Source organism: Toxorhynchites rutilus, chromosome 2 (genome assembly GCF_029784135.1).
Source record: "Toxorhynchites rutilus septentrionalis strain SRP chromosome 2, ASM2978413v1, whole genome shotgun sequence".
Classification (NCBI taxonomy): Eukaryota; Metazoa; Arthropoda; class Insecta; order Diptera; family Culicidae; genus Toxorhynchites; species Toxorhynchites rutilus.
The window spans coordinates 124,978,398-125,005,816 of record NC_073745.1 but is presented as its reverse complement, the minus strand read 5'-3'; the positions used below and the strand labels follow the sequence as shown (position 1 = coordinate 125,005,816).

Genomic DNA, 27,419 nt, shown 5'->3' with positions numbered 1-27,419 from the left:
GGAACAGTCCGCATCTGAATATAAACTACACAACTTCAAAGATTGATCTTGAGCTTTACTATTTGTGATTGCAAACGCCAATCGAATAAAAATAAATGGATTTAAAATTATTTTCCAATACAATTTTAGTTCAGGATTTTTCCAACAATTGTAATAAAATGTGTTGATATCACACAGAATACATAGATACGATAATGTTAATTTAAGTTCACAGCTTTGTTTCAGAAGTGAACTTCGCCAATAATAATCCTATTAACGCAATTGATTCGCTTTCATTCGATTTAAGTGAAATTCCAGTAGATTTTTTTTCACAGAAATATTCTCGATCTAATGAAAATTTATCCTTTCATTTTGGATTATGAATAATGACAATGACATAACGATCGCGCAGCAAATCGATGGACAGTTTTGAAATGTTCTATACAAGACCCAGTTATTGCTTTGACAAATGCATCGTTTTATGACAGTTACAGCGTTCCAAAACCCACTTGAAATTTTCGATGTTGAATTCTGGTCCTTTATTTTTTTTGTTGAGTGCAGATCGTTGCCCACTCCGGAATATGGTCGATCACAGCAAATTCCGATTCATCTTCACTCTGAATTTCTGAATCACCTTTAGTCTGTAGCGCAATACGAAACCTTTTCCGCCATTGTTCGTAAAATTGTCAGAGGGTATTGAAAGCGTTTCAAAATATTATATTATTTTTCAAATCCTTATCGTCCGTTCTGCAATTCCTTAACCTTTTGGGGTCGTATGTCTGCTCTCAACCACCACAGCGAGGATTCATACTAAATACTTTATCCCACCGCATGCAATAATTTACACTACTTTTGTACGAATTTTAATGTCTAGTGAATTTGATCATGAATTGATACGCAGTTTCTATGGATAACAGATAACGGTACTCGGTATAAACAAAAGATTATTAGCGTGGAGAGATAAGAGGATCATAAGAAATTATGACGACTAGTGGTGCATGGATCATCTTTCGCAAATGTAAATATAAAATCCTAGAAATTGAAAAATTCCAATACTTTATAAATTGTTACTTTTCGAGAAAAGTAATCAAAAAATGGGTTTACACGTAATTTGGCATGAAAAACTATACAGACATTTTCATTCTAAAACTAACTGTTCTCGAGTTAGAAAAAAATCTATAGAAAAATATATTTGATGAATAAACCAAATATGTAATATCATGAAAACTCAACCATTATGGAATTGTTTAATGTTTATAGTTTTTGGTTATGAACGTCTATGTATAGCCCGTAACTATAAAAGTCATAGGATCACAGGAAATAGTTCGGCTGTTCACATTTTACGTGAGTTATTTTCAGAATATGGATTTCAGTGAAGAAGTCCAATGATTTAGTAAATATATATGATGCATTCTCAATAAATATCTGACTCTCAACTCAATCAGTTTATTGATAATTACGGAATACTCAGGTTGGGCGGAGTTTTGAAATTCGTGAATACGGAACGGTTTTTATTTAGTTTAGAGTGTATCGGTGATTATATTTGAAAAAATATTTATTCTTCGTATCCACGTGGACATAGTCTATACCCCCTCCATCCTCTCTGTGGACAAGCGATAGACCAGAAATCGATCCTTTGATAACCGGAAATAGTGAAAACAAAAATATACCTGATTGACTTTGTTGGATGTTTCAGTGTGACCTCTCCTGCAGCTGATATAAGACGAGCTAGGTATACTAGCGAATTTGCTGATAAGCATTCTCGTTTGAATTCTTTGTGCGAGAATGCAATAAGAAAGCTTCGACATGGGCATATGGTGGTTAGAACAGTAATAAAAATGATAAGCGAATGTAAACAAATGTACATCCGAGATTTATAAATACAAAATAATGTTCGGAAAAGATTTATTTCAATAAGTTCACAACGATTAGAACCAGTCTCTAACCAGCCGTTGAAGTGTACTGTGTTCATCATGGCGATTCGGAAAGAAGTGACCTGTTTTTTATTCCTTTTGCTTGCCTATCTCTACTCTGGGGGTACCAATTTTATCGTTAGAAAATAAATTACATTAGTTGTTGAATTATTCAATTTTCAACTACATATATGTATATCGATTTTGATGTTTACCTACCTTCGCAGAATGTTCCAGCCTACCGCAGCCCGGAGCATGTGGGGTTGACGCCTCCGATAGGATTTATGGCGGTAGTGTAACAAACATCGATAGCTATCCCTGGACAGCCATTTTAATTTTCCAAAATTCTCTCAACACTAACTTGTATCACTGTGGCGGAAGTTTAATTACGAATCGATACGTTCTCACTGCTGCACATTGCATTGATGGAGTCAGTGAAGACTACAATTTGTATGCATTGTTGGGTGGTTTTTGGATTATTTCATTTCATTTTTCCCCATGTTTGAAACTACAGGGTTGGAATCCGCTTGGGAGAATGGGATTTAAAAAGCGACACGGATTGTAACTCCGAATCTATCTGCAGTGATGCTCCGGTTGACGTTGGAATTGAGAGCATGGTGAAACATGCGGACTATAGTAGAGAAACTCTGGTGAACGATGTAGCATTAATCAAACTGAATGAAAGTGTTACATTCACCGATTACATAGCACCAGTTTGTCTACCGATCCCCGAAATCGCCAAAACGAAGAACACTGATGAAACAACTTTCACCGCTGTCGGTTGGGGCAATACGGAACACAAAAACGGAACTTATGGTAAGGTTGTTGTACATTTAAACCTTGTGATATTCTGATTATCGACGATTCTAGAATTCGGCAGTCGCTATAAACTACATGTGCAACTTAAAGGCGTTAACATGACCTATTGTAACGAAGCCTATGAAGAAGAGATCATCGATTCACAACTATGTGCTGGAGCCGAGAAAGGGGAGGACACTTGTCAAGGTGATTCTGGCGGTGGTTTAGTTGCTCCAGTTGACGGTTATTATTATGCGTATGGTATAGTTAGCTGGGGCTATGGATGCGGTCGGAAAGGTACACCTGGCGTGTATACAAGGGTAACAAGCTTCTTGGATTGGATCGAGAAAAACATGGATAAGGACGATAAAAAGAATGACGGAAAAAATGATGATGAAAAAAATAACGATGATAAAATCAATGAAAATTGAAGTGAACTAACACAAATGCAGTACGAAGTCAATGATAGACGCTCAGTAGATATGAACAAACAGTGAAAAGACAATTAAATGATAAAAACATATTTTACGTTTTGTTATTGATTTCGATGATCACCTACTTTCATGGACCTGTCACAGATCGAGCTCTTATTTATTGGTACTCCTATGTTAACGTTTGAAAGCGAAATGTTTAGAAAACAATACACTAATTGATAAATATTGTTAGCTTGAAGGTGACCGAAGGACAAAGCATAGAGCCTCTGCGATAATTCCACCGGGGAATTGTCTTGTTATTTACGCTATTTATTTTTAAGCCGTCGGAATCCAAGTGACCGCCAGTTCTATCAGTTTATTGTTTATAAACAGTTATATACATATAGGGGTAGTGGGGGTAGTGTGGTCACGTGGGGTAAAGTGGTCACCTGCTTGTTTGATAGTATAACTATTGACTATTGACACCGAATTGATAGTTATCTTATGTTTAAAAAATTTCATGTCTTTTGAGTCACACTGTACTATAGTGGAGCTGTCGCATGTCAAGAAATAAATAAAAACAAAAAACGCTCTCTCGGAAGCCGTAGTTTTGTGCGTTTTGAATTTACGGAATTTCTAGTGAAATTTAGTTTATTTGACCTGATATTTGCGACAAATCAACAGCTTGGACGACTGTTCATATATTTTAGGAGAGGTGAACAGATATTTTGTTCAATTTCAGCGATTATTTTGCGATTTCAGCGATTAATGTGCGAGTGACCACTTCGACCCCCACAGGTGACCACTCTACCTCCTCACTGAAAAAATGTTCGATTTTTCAATCTTTTTTCTAATAAAGAAAAATGAACGTATCTTGAACTACAATAAGTTAAGCTACAATATTCATCGAAGAACGGGAATTTTAGTGGTATGTGGACACAGGAAATGGACATGTTCCTTAGGGTGACCACATTCCCCCCAGTTCCCCTACGCGGTTCGCGGTATGAATCGTCATATGCACAGCAGCCACCGATACACCACGAGTGAGGTTCGATTTTGCAGGTGCAAGGTTTAATGAATGAGTGATATGTATATGAGTAATAAAATACAAAACACAATCCATTATCACTAATAACTTGAAAAAATAGGGGTGGGCTATATCTGTAATATAACCGCATGGTTAACGTAGGACTACCGTTGGCTTAAAAACATTTGTTTGAAGTTTAGAAGTCTTCTAAATCATTTCTTAATAAATTGTATTAATATTTTCGTATTTCTCTTGGATATAATGATACACCTTGGTAAGCTATTATTATTATCGCCATATCATTGGTTTTACTCAAACAGTATTTAGTATGCTCGTTTTAGACGGTACAATTTGAGATGCACAAATCGAACTAGCTAATACGTAGGATTTAGCACATTGACATAATGCTTGACATTTTACAGGGGGCGGGTTTTGAGAATTAGTGATAAGTAATATAATAAGGATAAAAGATAGTCATAGATAGTAATTGATTTTCAGGCGGAATTAACACGTTTTTTAAATTAAAATTTTGATTTTTTTCTGAGTTTCCAGAGATATTTATGAAGGCGGTTGAATTGAAGTGTATATTGTACGATATAACAACTATCCTCGTTCAAAAGACTGGTCATTTGAACTTTATTGTTGTGTTCAGGCGCGAAACATCCAAAAAACAAAAATTACAGTGTTTCATAACAATAGAACCAGATGAAAAAACTCTCACTCTTTTACAAAATCAACGTCTACTTCTCATGAATTATAATAAGTTAATAATTCGTAGGTCAGCTTTAGCTCTCAATCAGTTCAAATAACCCATTAGGGGTGGTTTTGACCAAGCTCCGCCATGTTGTAGTGTGTATCTCGTTCTACGCAGAGAATACTGCTCGTTCAAGCTCTTCAAATCACTCATACTGCTTGTAAGCTGCATCTACTATTCGTACGATCACTCCTCAATAATAACACAACAATAAAGTTCAAATGGCCAGTCTTTTAAATGAAGATAGTTGTTATATCCTACACATTATACTTCAATTCAACCGACTTCTTACGTATATCTGGAAACTTGGTTCTAACTATCTGAATGGTTCTATAGTTGTGAAACGCAGTGTATTATAATGAAAAGTTTCAGTAAAATTGACGAAAATATATAGACAAATGGTTAACTAACCCTTTCACGTACAACATCAAGTCTCACTCGATGTGAAATGATTGTGCCAAAACGTACAACATCGAGTCTCTTTCGTGGTGTGCTTGCATATCACAAGGCGCTAAGACGCTCAGTATAGTAGTAAAATTACTCGATGCGGGACCATCGAATCGTTTGCATTTGGTCCGGTCTTTTGGAAATAAAATCACACGCGAAGGGGTTAAGAGTCAGGAATACGTTTTTAAAATAACATTTTAATACTGACTTCGTGTCTTCTTATCTGACGTTTGGGACCCAAATGATGGCCCCTAATTGAAAGTCGCCAGTAGACGTTGACACCGTGACACTGTCATCGTGAATTGACGAACTTACGTTAGATTTACAACCAGACGCAGCGAGTAAAATGATGATGTTTGTTTTTTAATTTGAAATTTGATAGAATTTTTTAGAAAAATTAGATTTTTATTCAAATTTCCCGGTTTCAAATATTCGGGTGCTCCCGTGGCCGAGTGGTTAGCGTCACACCTAACATACCGGGGGTTCGGGTTCGATTCCCGTTCTGGTCGGTGGAATTTTTCGTCAAAGATATTTCCTCCGATTTGCACTGTGGTCACGCGTATTCTAGAGCTTGAAACTAAGAATGCATTCAAGGCGTGTTATTTGGCATAGAAATCTCAGCTAAGTGCTAATAAAAATGATGACGGCGAGGTTCCTCTAGGAGCGTTAGTGTCAGTTATTAAGAAGAAGAAGAAGAAGAAGAAGAAGAAAAAGAAGAAGAAGAAGAATTCCTTCTGCGCTGAAAATGGTAAGACAATGATTATTTTACATTGTTTCATCCATAACCCAACTGAAACTGAAACTGAAACTGTTGCCTTCTCAACATAGGTATTACTTGCGTCATTTTTATTAGTAGTTTTTAATTGAGATTTGCCGGATAACACACCTTGAATATATTCTGGAATGGCAAGCTCTAGAATACGCGTGACCACTGAGAGAACCGGAAGAAATTTATTTCTCAACATAGTCTCGTTTTAGCCCGATAAACATGACCCAGCGATGCTCCAACTTCTTTAATCCATCTGAAAAATACGTTTTCTCGAGGTCTGCAGAGGATGCCTCCGTGGCGGCGATGACCTTCTCATTCGACTCAAATTTCTGCCCGGCGAGTGACTTTTTCAAGTTTGGGAACAAAAAAAAGTGGCACGGGGCCTAATCTGGAGAATACGGTGGATGAGGTAGTATCAAGTACCAAGTACTTATCGGACCGTCGTCGTATATATTGTAATTCACATTTTTACAAGGAAAACTTGTTGCGCATATGTTACGTTTCAAATACTGCAGATCCTTCTCATATCTGCCGGACGGAATCCCCTGCATAGTCAATGATACCCAGTAACTTAGGCGGCGGCGACATTGCTTGCAGTTTTTTACGAAAATGCGGCTGCACAAAACGCATACAATCGTGAGAAGTAAACAACTACATATAATTGTATTGGTGTGGTTACATTGCTTCCCACTTGCTTCGTTCGAATTCGTCGGCTTCTAGTGAACAAAATTGTTTGTTTCTCTTCGTCATTTATTGTACAATCAAATCTTTCGTGCGTACTCCAATCCAATGTCACCTCGGCCTTAGGCGTGGTTAGTTCACAAATAGTTCACAAATTTCAAAGTTCGAGTTTTTCTTGTTGTTTTTCATGTCTTTGATGTGATATAATTCATTTTATATTTGTATATATATTTATATATATATTTAAACGAAATCATTTGTCAAACAAACTGCAAAACTAAAAACTTTTATACTGTGCCTTAATTTTTTGGGTGTAACATTCAAGGACCCTTCAATAAAAATGGCATTGAAACAACAGAGTAAAACTGACATACAATTATGACGGATGGCTACTTTTTGATTGGCGCGTGCTCCAACTAGCAAACCGCCAATTAAAAAGCACTCCAACTAAAAAAGCGCGTACTGAATGTGAATGTGTACTGTAAAACTGTAAAAAATATACAATCGAAGACTCTTTGTGTCGTTTATGAGTTTGTAATAATGAAGCAAAGGTAATAATGGATTTTTAATAACCATCTCAAAAAATATTGAAAAAAAACATTCCATTTTTAATTTCTCTTTCAATTTTGATAAAATTGCACTGAATAGTTGAAGAAGAGCAATATTAATATTTGAATAAACTTATGTAATTATAAATATGTTTATATAAACCTTCCCATCTTATAATTCATCATTAAAGACCTTGCGTCAAGACAGCTAGAAATCCATACACTCTCAAATCTAGTGTGCCTGAAAAAATTATATTCTTCACGTAAACAAGCGATGAAAATGTGGACACTTTTTAGTCAGTGAATTGTATGGAGTTCCACTGCTGTGCCGAAAGTGTTAAAAAGTGAAAAAGTGATACACGTCCCCTTCTCACCAACACATGCGATACGCTAAACGATGACGAACGACGAATAAAGAAGCTAGAGTTGTAGTGTTAATATTTTCTGAGAAATGAACGAATTATTGATTTCTCGGTCTCACAGACTCATACGCGAGTAAAGGAGTGTTAAAAACGCAACCTCAACCCCCTCTTCCACCTTCATGTGTTACGTAATTTGTGCACGACGCCTAAAATAAAAACATTCATGCCTAGACCAAGACGGGTCTATGGTACTAGGTGAGGCCGTTTTGTCACTAAGTTGGTTAGGGGAGCGGTATATGAAAACAGCACGGAAGAAAGGAAGGGGAATTATTTGCTTGTAGCGTGAAAGAGACAGACTGATCACGAGCGAGCTTCGGCAATAGCGTATTGTGTTTTGTTTACAAACAAAACACAGTAGACTTCCAAGATGGCTGAAGAGTGGTTTTAGCAAGTTGGCCCACCTTAGTATATACTTCTAGGCGCCTTGGCCTAGACCAAGGCGCCTCTATATATACCAGGTGAAACAATCATATGAAATGCACTTTCAGCCATATTGGAATTGCTGTCGGTATTGTTTACAAACAGCATCAGAACGCTGCCGGCGGCTCTCTACAAACTGCTGCGACGCTTATTCGAACGATGCCTACTTTGTTCGGCTTTCGCGAATTTATGTGAAAAAGACGGGATGATTTTGTAGAATTTCATTCTCATCCAGTTCATCCACTACTCTCGCATTTGAAAATGCAAAAATGGCGTATCCTAGCAATAACAAAACAAACAACCCCTGCTCTACAAACCGTAATCCCCTTCTCATTGAAGTGATGATGTTGCTTCACCTGTTATACATTTATACAAGCGCATGGCCTAGACAACAACCGAGCATTTCACGACACCTATTGACAAAAAAAAAACTGTTGACAACTGCCAGATAGTCTGACATTGAAAATGTCAGAAATCATAAATTCGGGAAAGTGTGAACAAAAAGTTCATATTCTTCTGCTTTAGGTGGCGGTGGTTCATACTGCTATCCATAAACCGAATTCGGAGTCAAAATAACCAGATTTTTGTTGACCATTAATTCGCCTGGTTCTTATTATATCGTTGATCGCTCACTGATTCGGGCTGAACAGCCGTGGAGCTCCAGGTCTACACGATGGGACTGCTAGAGCAGCTGAAGGACAAGGGATGGTAAGTCAGCAGAAAGTATCGATTTTCCGCTAAGGAGCCGAAATGTTTTGTGTCGAAATTTGTTTGGCCCATACGAACCGTGTATTGCGCTTAGATGTTAATTTCTTGCTGGCGTTGGCGCTATTATTAATGTTTCGATTTCGTAGGCATTTGCTGCCGGCCGGACTTGAGCGGCTGCTGGAAGGCGGAGTGACCGGAACAACCGTCGACGTGAATCAAGCTATTAAGCTGGCGCTGGACGTAAGTTGTGTTGTAAATATTGTAGTGGGTGGTGGTTGACATTCGAAATTTCGGGGGCGTTTGTTTTGATTTTGAAGAATCTCATAAATTACATGAAATATGTGATGGAGACTTCGCTGCCTTTTACCACTTCGGATAAGAAAGGCATCAGGAGACAACAACAAGACCTGTAAAGAGGAAATGTTTTGATTTTCTCCTCAATTTTAATTGACATGTTGTGTATATTCTGTGTTTATTTGAAATTGGAAGTGCCGGATGACGTGGAATTGACATGAATTTTTATTATTATTTCAAACATTTAAATGTTCATAAATTCATTGTTTATAATAAGTTCATCATTTTCAGGTCGATTTGAGGGAAATTGGAGGCGGAGCTCTGAGCTCGATCAGCTCCCGATTGAGCAAAGCTGATTCAATCGACGGGAACATAGTTGTTCAAATATTGAAAATAAGAAATATTTCCGCTCCCAAAAGCAATGAGGAATCTAAGGTTGCGCCTCGTCTCCTCAAACTGACACTCACGGATGGGCAAACTCAGTATTCGGCCCTGGAGGGTGAACACATTTCTGCGATAAGTCTGGATACACCACCGGGAACAAAGATCTATCTGAAGAACGGCCCGATTAAGATAACTCAGGGTTTACTGATTCTAGCCGCTGGTAATGTTTCAGTTTTGGGTGGCAAAGTTGCGTCTTTGGCGGAGAAATGGGAGTTAGGACGGGCCATGGCCAAATATGCCAAAGGAGGACGAATTCAACTGAGTGCTAACGGACCTCCACCATGGATTCCATTTGGACAAAAGATTCAGCAGAGTATCTCAAACGACAAAAACTTTAAAAGCTTGCAAACCAAGGAAAAAGATGACTCCAAAGAGAATGCCGAATTTACGGCGCTTAGGAATGATGCCATTGCCGAGGCGACCAAGCTTGGCACGAAGAAAACTTTCGGTGGAGGTGCAAAACAGTTGGTTGACGCAAATGTTCAGAAGATAATGGACAAAGGTTTCACTGAAGACCAAGCCAATCATGCCCTGAAGCTTACCCGCAACAATGTACATCGAGCTTTGAGTAATCTTCAAAGAATAGAAGACCGGAAACAGGTGCAAAATGATATTAAATCTGGTAAGATAGAACCTCCTCAACGACAGGGTAAACGAGGATTGAATGGAAAACGAGATTCCGAATCGGATGCGGGATCTAAGCCTTCAGCGAAGGTGTCCCTGTTTGATTTCCTTGAGGATATACTTCCCGAAAGTGACGCAGCAAACAAGAAGAGTACCAGTAAAGAAACAACACCAATTAATGGAAAGGATAGTAAACAGAGTACAGACATACATTCTAGCAAGGTTCCGCCGAATAATTCATACTCTGGAAGCTCTAACATTCGATCATCCAACTCAATATCTAGTGGCAGTGCATCCAATCAGCAGCAAACAAGCGTGTCATCACAATACAACAGCGCAAGTAAAAGCTTCAATCAGCAGCGTTTTGAAAACAACATTTCGAGCAGTTTTGCCAACAGGAATTCTCACAATGGTCCAAACAGTAGAAATTACAATCAGTTTCAGTCACAAGACCATAATGCCAACCATTCTTCTGGTACTAGACAATTCGCAGAGTATAATAATAACCGCTATCGCGGGTCAACCAATGCAGCGAGCGCAGACTATGAATCGTACCCTCGAAGTCGACAAGATTCAAAATATAACCACTCTCAATCGTCGTACAATTCGTATCAACAGCACTCGCACTACAAAAGTGACAATATGAATCCGGGGACGCAAGGCAACAAATTTAGTTCCAACACAAACAACAATGGGAAATTTCAGCAGTTCAATAGCGGTCACAATTCGAACACGGAGTCAGATAGTAAAGCTGGCCAATTTAACAATAATCCGGGTGATCCGAAGCATCCGAGGGCGAAGTCGAATCCCTATCAGCAACAACAACAATCTCATCCAACGCAGCAGGGTTTTCATTCTAGCAACAAACCAGTGCAGGGTTATACTAACCCTAGCATTAACAGCAACAGCAGTGATTCGGGTTCTCATTACGGCAACACAAACAATCATCATCATGCGCAGCCAAAAATGGGCAACCATAATAACAACAACCACTTTGATAGTGGCAATAGTGTCAATGATTCGAAGGTAAGGTCCTCTTCAAATATTAGGTTGGGGAAAACAGAAGTCCTTATTTTCTCGGTAGATGGCTGTAGTGATCGATATCCCGTATTATATCGATCTAAAGTTCAAGGCAACAAAGAGAAAGTCCGATATATTTTACAGCTTTTCTTTGATAAAGGCGAAAATGCAAGCCAGGACGCTGGAATTGTGAATAGTGTTTATGGTGCCGTTAATTGCGTGCATTTTTTTGCAGCTGATCACACTTTTTGAATATAACCATAATTTTCAAGAGCTTCTTAAAGCCAAAGAGGGACTAGATTCTGCGGAATTCACGTATCTGCATGCTCGTGTTGTTTAGTTCTGATTGAGGAATAGTCGGATAATCGCGCAGGAGCTAAGGATGACCGACTTTTGCCGGCCAATACCCGGGCAACACACAGTGCGAAAATTTCGATGATTCCAAATCCCCCTTCTTTGCGTGGTAGTTGTAGAGTTCTCCCCGGAGAATAACCTGCTAGAATCGAAACATGTTTTCTGAAGCACGCCGTTTATTTGCGACCGCTCACACCAATAGTTAATAATCTTCTGCCCTCTGGCAGCTTCTCCTAATCCTCGTTCCCTTCTCGTCATTGTCCACCATGCTTTCCCAATTTGTATCGTACCGGCGATGTATTACCGCGTTTGGGGCGTTTCGGAAGGTTGAGTTTCTGGATCCCATCCTGCGACCTCTTGCTGTGGAGTTCGGCTTGAGCAATGGAACGAACACGACGTGCTTGCTTGCGCTCTGTCTTCGTTTTCAAGTTTCGTAAATTTGATAGCTCAGAAAAGTGGAATACGGTGACTTTTATTTTTTTAATTCCGTTAATAGTTTACCAAAATTGTGGTTTTAAAGACTTTAATTGAGAAGTTTTGTTTTTTTTTTATATTGAAGTACGATCGCGTCGGTTGTTAATATGGCTTCGTGTTCGAAAAGATTTTCCGTTCCATCCGGCGTTTATAGTGCATGTGTGTTTGATCAGCTTGTAGTATGAAATGAAATGTTCTGTAATTGAAAATAAATACATAAATCGAGTGTAATAACTTCGCGTGTGTTAAGGTGAAGGTGGAAGCTAGCCACAAATGGCTGCCACAATGGCGCTCATTTCTTTCATCTCCCTCCCTCACCTCTCGCCCGAAAATCAATAATTTTGCGAAACAGTGTGAAGAAAATGATCGTTTTCGCACACTTCCCATCAAGTAATATCAACCAAACTCTAATCGATTACTCACAAGATATTAAATTTTCATCTGCTTTCGCACCGTATAGTGAAGAACGTCGGAAAACTCGAGCAAGTGCTCTGAAAGTTAAATTTTCGTTTTTCAATCTTCTGCAATGGTTTTGTTTGTATTGGTGGAAGCATCGTTATTTTTTCGACACTGATGCCAAACAACATCATCGAAACAGCTATAAAAACCACTCAATAAAATGTTATTCCGGAGTCATAGCGTCCCATGTCATGAAAATTAATAGAATAAAATTGTGTTGATATCAATACAACTATTATTTTTACGTTTAATGGGTCTATAATGTAAGTTTTAGCAACTTTAATATTGGGTAAGAAAATTGTATTGCAGAGCTCGGAACACTGCCACGGCTGCCTATGCTTTCAAAAACAGTAAACGGAAAAGTATTAAATTCAAACTAAATGCCTCGGCCAACGAAGAGAAGGGTTAAGGCTTTCCAACGTGAATATGTGAAAACAATACGATCAACGAAGGAAAATATTAAGGAATTATCAACATCGAGTTACTATGCGGAAGAACTTGTTAATACCAAAAGTGCCCCAATTCGCATGTGTTATAAATTTGCTCATGTTACGCTCGCGTATAATCAGAATCATATGCAAATGCACCTTCTATATATATTTATATTTGCAATTGTTCATCGGAACATATCGTTCATACATTTAACTTTAGTATTGAATTGTTATTTGTTTTTTTTTTCAAATGTATTCAAAGACTCGTGTCAATGAAGCGCCACACAGTCTGATAAGTGATCTATTTAGCGCCTAGAAGTATATCCTAAGGTGGGCCATCTTGCTTAAACCACTCTTCAGCCATCTTGGAAATCTACTGTGTTTTGTTTGTAAACAGAACACAATACGCTAGTGCCGAAGCTCGCTCGTGGTCAGTCTGCTCTTTCACGCTACAAGCAAATAATTACCCTTCTGCATTCTTCCGTACTGTTTTCATATATCGCACCCCTAACCAACTTAGTGACGAAACGGCCTCACCTTAGGATATACTTCTAGGCGCCTTGGTTCGAATAAGCGTCGTAGCAGTTTGTAGAGGGCCGCCGGCAGCGTTCTGATGCTGTTTGTAAACCATCCCCTTCATTCTGCGCGGCGAATGACGTGAGATTGCAAATTTTCTCTCTTTATTGTGGAATTCACCCAACTTTTCAGCTCCTATTTCATACCCAAGTGGATAACCTATGAGGGTACGACTTCAAATCTCACCTAAGCGACACGGGATACTTCCTATTGGGATGCAGCTGACCATTAATCAGCAACGCCCCCCCCTATTCTGTACCCCATATCTAGCGTGGTGCGTCTTTCTCGACTCGAGGAATCCAGAATAGAATGGTCACTAGCCGGCGCAAACATCAGCTCGTGTAGAGTTGTCATGAGCGGTACAACCTTTGGCTCTTGTTGAATGATCAGTGGACTGCACAACCTTCGGCCCGTGCATCTGTAAAGAGTGTGTGTATGTATTGCCGCGACTAAGTAAAAGTTTATCGGTCACTTTAATACAGAAAAAAATCATTGGGTGGTCGACCAGTTAACAGTTCCATTGGTGCTTTACCCGTTACCGAATAGGACGTTGTGTTGTATGCATATACATGATCTCGAATTGCCTTCCGCCAATCTGTATTGATTGCTTTGGCGATACGCGAGGTTCGCAAAATGCCTTGATTCTGTCTTTTCATTAGGCCATCCATTCGTACGCATTCTAGGCCATGGAATCGTACGCATTAGGCGAATATTTTTGCTTGTGCAGTAAACAAAAAAAATCTTTTCTTCGCTTTTAAAAGAAGTTCCGTTGTCGCTACGTATTTATTCTTAGTAGGTATGCTCCATAAGGATGGTCTCAAGGGCTTCAATTGTTTTACCTGCATTAGTGTCCTTCATTTCAATTACCTTGAGAAAGCAGCTGTAGTAGTCGACGGTCACAAGAAACGTTGCGCAGTCTTTAGTCGTGAAAAAATAAATGGCAATACCTTGCCAAGCCCTATCTGGCATTTCCTTTCGTATCATGATTTCCGATTGACCTTGCGAATTAACTGCTGCACATCCTGCACACCCTTGAATATAACCTCCGACATCGCGATCCATGTACGGCCACCATACTTTTTTCTCTAAGAATCCGTCGCATCGTAACTACTCCCGGGTGCCTACGATACGCTATTTCCAATGTTCGTCTGCGGAGATACCTCGGAAGAACAATCCTGCCATATCTGACCACGATACCGTAAAAAACTCCCAATTCTTTCAAAAAACTTGATAACGGAAAAGATCAGACGGCCAAACCTGGTTGTGTATCTTGCTTAGATTTGCGTCTTATTTCTTCTAATATGCCACAGCTTGCTGTTCTGACACAGCCGGTCATACGTTTCCTCATGAAGTCCATCTCCACTAGGTATTTTTTGCACTGTCTGGCCCGTTCCAGTACGCGTAAATCATGGATCGCAGTTGTTTTACTGTTTTCGCCATAACTTGCGCAGTTAGTGCTGTCAAATTTTGTTTGATAACTCTTGGGTTACTATGATTGACGATGCACAAGTGGTTTCATCTCTAGGCGTTAAGGTGAAAAATTGGCAAAAATTGGCAGTTTTTTTGTGCAAGCGTTAGACGCTGGCGTGAATCAGCGTAGACCGATCGTACGCACTTATTCGTGGGTGCCTTCGCCGTACCTCATAGCCGTATACGCCTGGTCTTTGCAGCCATGCGCATTTCTCTTGTATCCTTTCTGCTCTTCTGCGAAGATTTGGTGCTTTTCGTAGTTAGCAAAAACTTTGGCGATTATAATGCTGCTTAGTATTGTGTACAGGTTCGATAGGCATGTTATCAGTCTGTACATTTATGAGTTTAGTGTGTTGCGGTCTCTCGAGAGTAGGAAGATCGGAACATTTGTTTTTGTTCCTGGCGTTTTGCAGAGTCAGAGTGACGTTTCAGCCGTTTTGATACAACGCTTGATTGCTTGAAGAACGTGCTCGTTCATGAGCTTTACTGCACTTATCAGCTTGCGGGAAGGCTGCATTGAGTTTCGCATTGAGTGCGACAACAGGTATTGAATATAATTTGAGAAAATTATTTTTCTGTAGTTTAATCAATGTTTTGTCATGCAAAAATAATGTGAATTTTCATAACATTTCAAATTACATTCGAATGCCCCTCACAGCAAATCTTTCATTTAAGTATGGCGTCGATTGTTTACGAAATTCTGCTTTTTAATGACTGTTACTCCACACCGCTCGCTGCTCCCATTCAGTCCACGGTGGCGATGCAGCAGTAACAATGATTTGTGTGAAGAATCTGAAATAGGATATGAAACGAATATTACTGAAACTGTACGAAATAATGTCATAACTCTACCTACTCTGTCTGTTGTGAGTGATCGCATAGAGTATCGTCCTGTTAGTCCGTTGAACGTGGGAAACCATGTGGAAGAGGGAACAGTAATTATCATATACTATCAAAACATGAACAGTATCAAAGGGGTCGAAAGACAGAAGTACTTATATTTATCCTCTTTTGAACTAGACTACGATGCTTATGCATTTGTAGAAACTTACTTGGATTCTTCTGTGCAAGATAGTTTGTTGTTTACTTCGTGTTTTTCGGTCTATCGCTGCGACAGAAATACATTCAATAGCGATAAACGGTCCGGCGGTGGGGTGCTTGTTGCGGTTCATCATTCTATCGTCAGCACGGAGTATGCTCGAGCTGAAAACAATGAAGCGATCTGTGTTAAGATGAAAACATTGAATGGATACGTATTTTTGTGTTGTGGATACATTCCACCTACCTCGAATATTTCTCGATATCAGTCGTTCGTTGCGTTTGTTGGCTCCGTCATCGACGTCATTCAGCCGGGTGACACGGTGCTCGTGCCAGGTGATTTCAACCTGCCGAATTTAAGGTGGAATCAGTACATTGAAGAAGGAAATGACTCTTTTCTTACCTGAGCGAATTGTTTCGCAGAGTAAAGTAGCCATTGTTGATGGTTTTTCGACGTTTGGATTGATGCAAGTGTGTGATATACCGAACCAAAACAATACATATTTGGATCTTGTATTCACCACCGACACCGAAACCTGTCATGTTGCTGTGACGGACCCGATTATTAAGCATGAAATTCACCACTTTGCTATGCATATGACGATTGCGGTTGCTACACTGCGCGAAATAGAAGTTGGGAAGTCCAGAAAGCACTTAAATCTTAACCTAATGGATGTGGCGCTGGTTAAGGAGGCACTAAGGGATGTTTCGTGGAACGATATTTTCATATCTTCAGATGACTTTGAACGTGATGAGGAAACACATAAGCAACACGCCGCATCAATGTTCGAATATCTTAACTCACTGGACGTTTTTCACTGTGGACTCGATTGTTTTACGACCGTTTGCAACAGTACAGACTTCAACGTTATGTTGTTGTATTTCGTATTGTTCACCGTTTTCGCAAGGTTTGCCCCTTTCTACAGGAACCGCTCGAGATCGACAACCCCGTACCCGGAATGGTTTTCATCGACTATCATTCATGTTCTCAAAGAGAAACGCAAAGCGCTAAAAAACTGCAAAAGAATTCTTCCCCGAAAAATGTTGCCTCTTTACAAACAGTTATTGCGATCGTTCAAAGTGTTACACAGGGAAGCGTATCAAGTCTACATCAATGGTATGCAGAATGGGATAAAGGAAAATCCGAAATCTTTTTGGAAGTTTGTGAATAGCAGACGAAAGAACAGCGGAATTCCGGAGGTTATAACCTATGGTAACCGATCTTCGACTTGCGGACGGGAGACAGTCGAGCTCTTTGCGGAATACTTCAAGAGCGTTTATCAGGACTACAACCCAAGTACAGTCAACAATTCGATCTTCATGACCGCTGACTTGTTGGAGTTATCGCATCGGGAAGTGAAACAAGGCTTGTCGGATCTAGACTCGGGTAATTCAGCATGACCAGACAGACTCCCCGCAAAATATTTAAAGGAATTTAAGGATGAACTTGACTACCCCTGACTACCTTATTCAATTCTTCCCTTTCGTCCGGTTACTTCCCGCCGTTGTTTAAAATTTCCCATATTACTCCAATCCATAAGAAGGGCCCTCGCTCGGATGCTGAAAACTACCGGGGCGTTGCAATCTGCCCCATCTTTACGAACGTATTGCCGACCGTGTTTCACCAACACAGCATGGTTTCTTGAAAGGAAAGTCAGTTATCACGAACCTATGCGAGTTTTGCTCTACCGTCACGGACAGTATATCCAAAGGGTATCAGGTGGACTGTATTTATACAGATATGAGCAAGGCTTTCGATGTGGTAGGGATAAACAGCATAATGCGCGCAGTGGCTGATTTCGGCATTCACGGTAAAATGTTTGAATCTGGAGAGCAGAACGCAATATGTGAAAGTACACAACAATTCATCTAGGTAATTTGGTGTCCACTCATGAGTTCCACAAGGAAGTCATTTGGGGCCTATCCTGTTTGTCATGGTCATGAATAGTCTTCCATCATTCTTGACCAACGCAGTAGTGCTTATTTACGCGGATGATGTAAAGATTTTCCAGCCAGTGAAACACATTGCTGACTGTCATTTGCTTCAGCAGGATTTGGACAATTTTGAGAGGTTCGTCGAGAACAATGGACTGAGCGTAAACCCCAACAAATGTTCCGTTATGACCTTTACGAGGAGAGTTCAGCCAATAAGCTTCGACTATAGGCTGGGAGGTTCGAATCTACAACAAGTAGAAAATGTTCGTGACGATGGATCGATCTCTTTCGTTCAATTGCCACATAGAGCGAATCGTCAAAGAAGCGCTGAAACTATTTGCACTCACTCGTCGATTCGGGCAGGACTTTACCGATCCGCACGCAATCCTGAAAATTTACACCCACCTTGTACGATCAAAACTCGATTTTGCGAGTGTGGTGTGGCGACCGCTGTACGATCTACATATTCAAAGACTTGAAAATGTTCAACAGAAGTTCTTAAAATTTGCGCTAAGAAATCTAGGATGGAGAGAAGAACCCCGGCCACCATATAAAGATCTCTGCTGTTTGATAGATCTGGATACCATCAGCAGCAGGCACAAAATTGCAGAAATAACTTTTTTTTTGCAACGTACTGAACGGACGGATCAAAAGCCCGCTTCTCTACGACAGGATTCATTTTAACACCAGCCCCGTTTCTCTTCGTCGACGGAGGATGTTTGACCCACCCCTGAGGAACAGAAATTACACCCAGCATGAACCGACAGCCAAATTTATGCGTGAGTTCAACGTGCTGCAAAATGTTGTTTCTGTAAATATGACATCAGAAGAAATTTGAAGAAGATTAAGATTATATTTAAGAGACCAACTGAAAGTATAAGTTTTAAGTTTGTATTTTTTATGTTTTCTGTATTCATGTTTAATTTTAAGAAGGCCAACGGGCTTACAGCCTATAGGCCGAATAAATAAATAAAACCAGAACCAGTTAGCGAACGATTACTGTAGTACTTGTTAAGTGCGATTCATACTTCGACTTGCCGTTGCTGGTGTATGTGAATACTTCAATAGGAATTGCATGGAAGAATAATTGACGCAACGTGACGTGACGGAACGTGAACGTGACGTGGATGTTGTATGTGAATCGCGCTTTAATCTTCCGGCTCAGGGGGTTCTTGTACTGTGGCATCAACTGGTGCCAATGATTCACGAGCCCCACTAGTAGTCGTAATGTCGTTTTTTAATTATATTTTTTTAGTGCAATACACTAAATTCCGTTCCCTATTGTTAACAACTGGACCGTTTGAATCTAGCAGAAACGGCCTGGATTGGCCAACAGAAGAGGTGTTGTGTTCCATCAGGACAACGCAAGGTCACTTTAGTGCCAATGAAAATGGTCCTCTCATCGTCAAAATTTGTTGATGCCAAATGTCTTAAAATTGCATAAAACGCTGAGATTTGCTGTTATCTTATTTTTTTTCCAAAAATCGACTTTTCATTTTTCAGACGAAAAATGAGCTAGTGCCAAAAAGTCAACTATTGACAAATCTAGATAACAGTAATTCTAATATAAAAAAAATAAATATATAAAATCAAAACGTCGATTCTTTTTAGCGTAATGTTTAAGGCAGGAATTTAATGGTTCATTAATAATTACATGTTTAACAAGTCTATCGTATATACAAACTTACAAATTCGGTGCAACTTTCGAGCCTTATCACTCCTCGAACTAATATCTTGATTTCTTTCTGAGGTCTTAACACTTTGACGTCCGCACGATTCGTAAAAAAATCTTCGCTTGGCGACGGCAGCGCTAATTGGGATTACTTGGTTTGTCGCCGCCCGTTCTTGACATTATCGGGAAATTATAAATTGTTAAGTTTTACTAATCTCATCGATAGTTTTCATATGTTCTCAACCCTGTTCCCCTACTTTCATGACAAGATGATATACATACGTAAATTTTACAAACCTGTCCATATTCCCCCCACTATATGTCCATGCGGGTAATCATCGAAACAATGTTCTATTTTTCGGTCTGTTTTTATTGTAGTGAAAACATTGAAACACAGTCGGTCGATTAATTGAATTAATATTTGTCAGATTAACTTAATTGTGCGTGCGTTTACTCCTGGGAAAGCTATGGAAACATAGTTCAATCTTTAGGAGATCATAAACAATTATATACAATGAGTTTTTATCTACCTACGGCATCTATAGTGTAGTGTTAATTACTGCATAAATCACTTCAGAAAAATGTTAACACTTTTACAAAACGAAACTTAATGCCATATAACCAAGCAAACCATTTGTCATGACAATTGTCATGCGAAAATGCGAAAACAGAATAGAAACTGAGAGAGGTTGGCGTCGACATCATGCCTCATACCGTATGTTTCTATTCTGTTTTCGCATTTACGCATGACAATTGTCATGACAAATGGTTTGCTTGCATATAACCAATAATCCTTTATCCTCAAATAACGAAAAAAATCTTTTTTCAACGTCAGGCATTCAACGGATCTCATTTGCTCACGCCTGTATCAGTTTCCTCATCTAGCCTGTGTGTCAGTGATAACGGCAATGTTGCTAAATGTGGGGCTGAATCATCAACACTCGATGTTTTATAATGTTGAGACCTTTAGCTTACTTTTTTTTTGAAACCCGGTTTCATTTACTCTCCCTTGGATGATTTTTCGGTTTTCGAAAAAAATAGGGGTGTTATGTTAAAAAGGGGGTTATATCTATGATACAACCGCAAGTTTGACGAAAGACTACCGTTGGCTTAGTAATCATTTGTTTGAAATTGCACCTGAATCAATTTTCAAAGAATGATTTTTTATAAAAAACTAGCTGACCCGGCAAACTTCGTCCCGCCCAGAATTTGTTTTTTGTTATCAATAGCAATAAAAAAACAATACCTTCAAACATTCACGTTTTCTTACTAAGCGCAAGTTCATGAGTCCAATCGCAGAACTGTTCATTGACTGATTTTCTAATCGACCCCGTTGAATTTACCTTTTACTAAAAAAATCCTAGTACTTCTACCGAAACTCATCATTATAATATCAGATTATTTTCAGACACAATTCTCGTTGAAGATTTTTCAAAACTTGCAAATAACATGTTTCTCCGTTACATGGAATAAAAGTTTGATACAGAAAATATGATAAAAAAAGACAGACCCCTCTCCTCTTCTCCCCTTAGTGTTTGCCTGTTTTCGAAGCAATTTAAAATTTAAGCTAATAAAACGAGTTTTTGGATCAATCATAGAACTGTTGGTCATTTTATCTTTCGGAAGACGTGATTATCATATCACTCCGTGATTTGCCAGAAACTTGGTTTGAATGTTTCAATGCATCCACCATATAGTCCGGGCGATTATCATGTTTTTCGAGCATTGTAAAATTTCCTGGGTAATAAGACATCGGGATCAAGATCGATTACTAGAGTTTTTCGTCAATAAGGACCTAGGGCATTATGAATTAACTTTTAAAATTGCAACAAAATATACAACATAACGGTGCATATTTGGCTCAAATCGCGCACTCCGAAAAATCTTGAATAAAGTTGAGAATATTACTCAAAAATAATGGATTTCTTTTTCTCCGATCTAATATTAAGTTTTCTATCTAAGAAAATGTTTTTTTTTTTTACTTTTGTAGCCCCAAAAGGGTTCCCGGTATGGCAGGCAAAATGTGCAGCATATCTCAGGTCCTCTACCAAATGGTAACGCTACAAATGCTAGACAACCGACCCCAAAGGCGCCTCATTTACCTCAATCACAAGTCCCCGGAACTTCACATAACGATGACCACCAGTTTGTTGGTGGTAACAAGCATAGTTATACATCACATGACGGTACCGTCAATAAAATGGCTCAGCTTACGCAAGCTACCGCGAACATGCAAATAAGTAACAAGCATTTCAGCAACAATGCCCAAACCCCAGTCGTATCGAAGGTCCCCCATGGTCAAACAAACCGACCAACGGGTCCTACGACACCACCATCTGCGACGGCGATGACTCCAGTAGTACAGAAAAACTATATCCAGCTGCCGAACGGATTCAACTATAATCCGTACCAAATCATGGGTTTTCAGAACAAGCAAACCAACGAGTTTGCGCTGAATGTACTGAAAAGCCAACAGTTTGATGCGATGCAAACGGGACATTTGGCCGCATCACCACCGGGAGTGCCAAACGTGCAAGCTCCAATACCACCGGGTGTTACCATTCCATCGCCGACCGCCGTGGTTCCGTCTGCCCCAATTCTTCCAGTAATTTCGCCAGCCACCACAGCTGCGCTTCCGGTTTGGAAGGTTGGTGATCGATGTCTTGCCAAGTATTGGGAAGATGGAGGGGTAAGTTAAGCTGTGCTCGTAGAAAATATATTTTATCTCAACACTGTTTGTATTGCAGTTCTACAATGCTGAAATAACAGGAATCTCCGAGAATACTTTCGTCGTTTGCTTTCTCGAGTATGGGAACTTCGAGGAAGTTCTCAAGACCGACTGTATACCACTGACTCAACCCGCTCCGTCGGCTCCGACAGCGATGGGCTTCCACCCAGCGTCAGCCGCCCATCTACCACATCCTGGTGCGTCCATCATGCCTCAACCAACGCTTCCAAACGCTGCTTATATGGCCCATCATGGGACAGATAATCTAACCGCGTCGCAACATTTCAATCAAGGCTTCAAGGCCACAACGAGTCATCAGTACCCGCATCATCCGCCGATGCATCATGCAGCACACCAACAGCAAAGGCCTTCCAAGTTTCGAGAACAGCGACCCATGTATGTTCCGCCGGCACAAAGGAAATAATGTCCGTCGGCGGTATCCATCAATAGTAGTGCTATAAATTGTATCGTGAGAAGCAACCACGAAAATCATCGCATCGTTACTGTTGGACATGGTTTGTCCCTAAGCACAGAACATTTGCTTTTTGTGTGATGGATTGTTGTATGAACGTGAACGTGACATGATTTGACAGTAAGATAAATTTATTATGGACTATTTTCGTACTGTTCTTTTTTCTTGTTTATTTGTAAAAATGTTAGATATTTTTGAAGGAAAAATAGGAAAGATTTATATGAAACATGATCGGTACATGTGTACGTGTTTTGGAATAATATTTGTGTTACAAGTTCTCCACTGATTGTGGCTTCATCTGTAAGAATAAAAGTAATAACTTTATTGTAGAAATCCAACATCGCATATAAACATTTACCATTATGTTGTATTGAAAACGAAGCAGCATTTAATTGATTGGAAAAGAAAACCGAATTGCCAATCACATCAAACAAAGTATATCTACATCTATCGTTTGGTATGTTGGGTAACGACACATTCGAGAAGAAGGCGTCATCAACTATCACACCGCGAATTCAAATTAATCATTTATTATGTCCAAAGTGAATTAGATATGGTCATATTGTATTTTATTTTATACTAGCTGACCCGGCAAACTTCGTCCCGCCTAAAATTTGTTTTTTGTATTTTTGGGAAGCTTATGCCCTCAGACCAGAGCTGCGATTTGTCGTGAGAATCAAGTGATGGTACTCACACAAAGATAATCAACAAATTTTGTATTACGATTATCTTTGGTGACCATCTCAAAGCCAGTTCAATAGTGTGAGAAGAGTATTATCACAACACTAACACATGGTGAGCTTCTACTTGACAGTAGAAATCCGAGCTCTTTGGTGAGTGTCCTGTTGCTGAAATATCAAAATAGTGCGACACTCAAAGGTCTAGCTGATATTTGGTGTTTGGCGATATTCACAACATTCGCCTCTTTGTGTTCGTTCTTTACGGCCAGGGATGCCAGATGTGAATATACAGTTTCATTTTAAATACAATTTGAAGAATATTGTATTTTCGGGCATGTATTTTCTTTTCATCTTTTCAAATGGCCTTAATGTTTTTAGTGGCACTTCGCCTACTCTACATAGTATTACACGTGTCATTTGTATTAGTACTTAGTTTGTGGAATGACACACCTTGATTATCCCCTCTATTGCGGATCCCGATCGGGTTTGAAATTAGCAAAATGATGCATTTTGAAACCCGTTCGACTTCGATTTTTTTTACCAAATTTGTTTCTCATCATTGCAACGATGCTAAATTTGTAGACATTTGCAGGCTGCAGGGATATGGTATTTCTACTCTTTATGACTTGATTCCCTGCGCTAATAACCCCTTTTTTCATACATTGCTTTGCTATTCTCGAGGTTACCAGAATATATGTCGAAAACTATCAAAAAAAAAAAACATCGGCATCTCTGGAGGTGATGACATTTACTTTGACAAAGGCCAACACGAAAACAACACAATTTTTTTTTTAATTTCACAACGCCCTCGAACCGGAAAGTGGAAATCAGGAGCATCAGCAGTAATTACCACATCGAGTTGAATTCATCGGTTGCCGTGATATATAACAGGGTGGTCGTGTCGAATTTGATCAAGCAAATTGATCCCAGTTGGTAGAGGGAATATGAGACTCGTCTTGTCCGTAGTGGATTAGCTGACCAAAGATACCCAGGATGCACTGAGAAGAACCATTGAAAAGTATTTGTCTACGTGCAGATTGATTTTGTGCGCCAATTCTACTTCGTGGGTTATTCCCGCGGTTAGGAGTCGTTGCTTGAGTAAGAGTGCCGGCTCTATCTTAGGAGGATAATCTTAAAATTTTGTATGTAAGATTGTCATTTGTTTGTTTCTTGAATATAACAACACTATTTGCATATCAGCACATTCCTTCGGAGCTAACGAAAAGTACTATGAACACCGGATGCAGCAAGGAAGCAAACATATATTCCACCTGGAATTGTTCGTGGTGCAGTTAATGGCACGGTATAAGAAGTTTCACAATAAAGCCTCAATGCAAGTGGATGATTTTTGGGCGATTCTTTGAGATCGCAATTTTCTTTCGTTTTATGACAAAATAAAATTTTTGTGTTCATCACACGTTTATTAACTAAACTTCAATAGTTCTGGTAATGATTAACTCAAAATAAAAAAAACACGCATTGTCGGTTTTCAATCGGATCGTTTTCATGATCCGCAAAATAATTATGAAATGGTAAATTTATCAATATACTTAAATAACATTTCATTCAAAAACCATTATGCTGCACCATGTTCATTTGAAAATTATATTCAATGTAACTTTTAAAATCATGACACCATAATATTTTTTATTATATATGTCTGTTCATTTTAACTACAAGAAATAAACATTCGCTCGATTAATCGAATGCTGAAAGACAATTGTTCGAATGAATCGAATATTGGCCCCACGATAAATCGAATAAACGAAAAATTTAGACATCTCTAACAACAACAACAACTTCTACTTCAACAAACGAATCTAAACAACCGTCGCGATTGTCAAAAATGATTGGAACTGTCTGATCACTCACATTTCTACTACCATCATACGCCACAACCACCGCTCTCGTAACGTAAAGTTGTAAACAGAGCGATCGGCAGTGAGAGGCATTGGAACCAACCGTCATTTGGTTAGGTGTCAGAAACAAAATAGTGAGTATCACTACTGAATATTTGGATCTCACATGCCGTGAGAGGAATTGAGTGACTATGGTCAGCTTTTTTGTGACATTGACGGTGATGGATTGCAGCTCTGCCTCAGACATGTTATCCTAAGAGGATATTTTGATATTTGATTTCGTTGGAAAGTTACAGTGACAAATATGAAGTCATCTTAAGGGACATAGTATTGCTGTACTTAGCATGTAAAAATGGAATATACAATGCGTTACATAGGCGTTTTTTTGATATCTAATTTTTCCGATTTTTTATGAGGTTCTAAACAGCAATTTTCCATGAAAAATAACTAATTTTTATCAAAAATGGGCGCCATTTTGGCAATTTTTCGAATTTTCGAAACCCCTATGTAACGCTTTAGGTATTGTCCTAAAGTTCCAAAATATTCATTGGAATTTGTTCTACGACACCCCGTTGTTTCAGAACTGATACCACCAGCAAGGTACAGATTTTCAGACAGCATCTACGCATGCAGCTGTCAACAGGGTAATAATCATTATTCGTGCACTCAAAAAATGGAAAATACATCTCTAAATATACCTATTCCTAACATTCGAAAATAAATCAACAAAATTCATTATTTTTCGACCCTTAAAACAGGGATCCCATCTTAACCAAATTCGAACCCATTCGCAACACCTCTTTTACGCTTGGCGAGTTAAATTTTTTTACCTGAACAAAAACAACCAATAATTACAAAAACAAAATCCAATTTTTTCACAAGTATTGTATTTTTTTCAGAGAAGACTAGCTTCAATTTGATATGTTAATCATCGAAATCGGTCCAGTAGTTCAAAAGTTATGAATTTTTGGAAAAAGTAATTGTCGGAAAAAAGGGGAAAATTTGATTTTTCGGACCACCCTTATAAAAAAATAGAAAAATGCGGGTCTAATATTTTGCGATAAAGAACAAATCTACCGCTTTCCACGGAAATCTGAGAAGCACTATATCGGTTTAGCATAGAATGTCTGTGTAGTTAGTCAGCCTCTATGTAACAAAACATTTTGAAATGAAACTTTATTATTTTTGAATACATTCGCTTGCCCCCAAAATAAAAATAAAGCATCTAAAAAATTTGCCAGATTTGTGATAGCAGATCATCATTATCCATTCGAGGTGTATACGTATTTCCCAATATTTAGTTTGTTTTCACAGGCTCACATAGGTTTAAAGGACCCAAATTCTAAATTGATTACACAACGACCGAATTTGCCGCCTAGTACAAGATGATCGGCATCATTCCGTATAATGTGGACGCGCCTTTACACTATAGAGATACTAATTCTCGTGTAGCAAAGTCTAGCAATGTATTTGTCAACTCAGAATTATCAAGGGAACATAATTTTGTTTTGATGGTAGAGGATTCGTCGTTAGTCGCAGTTTGTACAGATTTGTGCAATTTACTATTAATCGTGGATCGAATCATGCTCTCTTGTTTTCCATCCTTGGTTCTGAGCACCCGGCGCACAGTGGGGTGCAAAAAAGCGTCGTTGCAAAAAAGCAAAAAAGTGTCGTTGAATGTGAAGAAAAACATGATATTTACATAATTTCGGGAGGCTGAACATCAATCCATTTTTCATTTGGGTGGTCCATAAAGCACGTGATCTTTTTTTTGGTTTGAACGGCACTCTTCCCCAGCAATATTTTTTGCATACTTTTTTATATAATTTTATGATCTTTGATCAAAAATAATCCCACTGAAAAAAACACGTAGTTTATGTACGACCCCTCAAATCAAACAACTTTGGTTGTGAAAATATAAATTATTTTTTTAAACTACAAATTGAAACAACACAGTCAATACAAATCAAAACCATCATCTTCTTCTTCATAACTGTCATCAGATTAATC

General features: G+C 39.0%; 3 protein-coding genes across 3 annotated transcripts in view; all 3 read left to right on the top strand.

Moving 5' to 3' along the window:
* LOC129767366 (reactive oxygen species modulator 1) overlaps nucleotides 1-27,419 on the top strand; it is a 327,366-nt gene that overhangs the window by 218,257 nt on the left and 81,690 nt on the right. The gene's annotated exons all lie outside the window — the stretch shown is intronic.
* On the top strand, nucleotides 1,859-3,213 carry LOC129767365 (serine protease easter-like). The gene is made up of 4 exons (XM_055768152.1): nucleotides 1,859-2,016; nucleotides 2,120-2,342; nucleotides 2,407-2,708; nucleotides 2,763-3,213. The coding sequence occupies exons 1-4, from the start codon at nucleotides 1,953-1,955 to the stop codon at nucleotides 3,119-3,121; spliced, it is 948 nt and encodes a 315-aa protein (XP_055624127.1). The 5' UTR covers nucleotides 1,859-1,952; the 3' UTR covers nucleotides 3,122-3,213.
* Nucleotides 8,584-23,208, top strand: LOC129767356 (tudor domain-containing protein 3). The gene is made up of 5 exons (XM_055768135.1): nucleotides 8,584-8,879; nucleotides 9,026-9,119; nucleotides 9,465-11,267; nucleotides 21,661-22,359; nucleotides 22,418-23,208. Exons 1-5 carry the CDS (start codon nucleotides 8,845-8,847, stop codon nucleotides 22,820-22,822), a joined length of 3,036 nt encoding a protein of 1,011 aa, XP_055624110.1. The 5' UTR covers nucleotides 8,584-8,844; the 3' UTR covers nucleotides 22,823-23,208.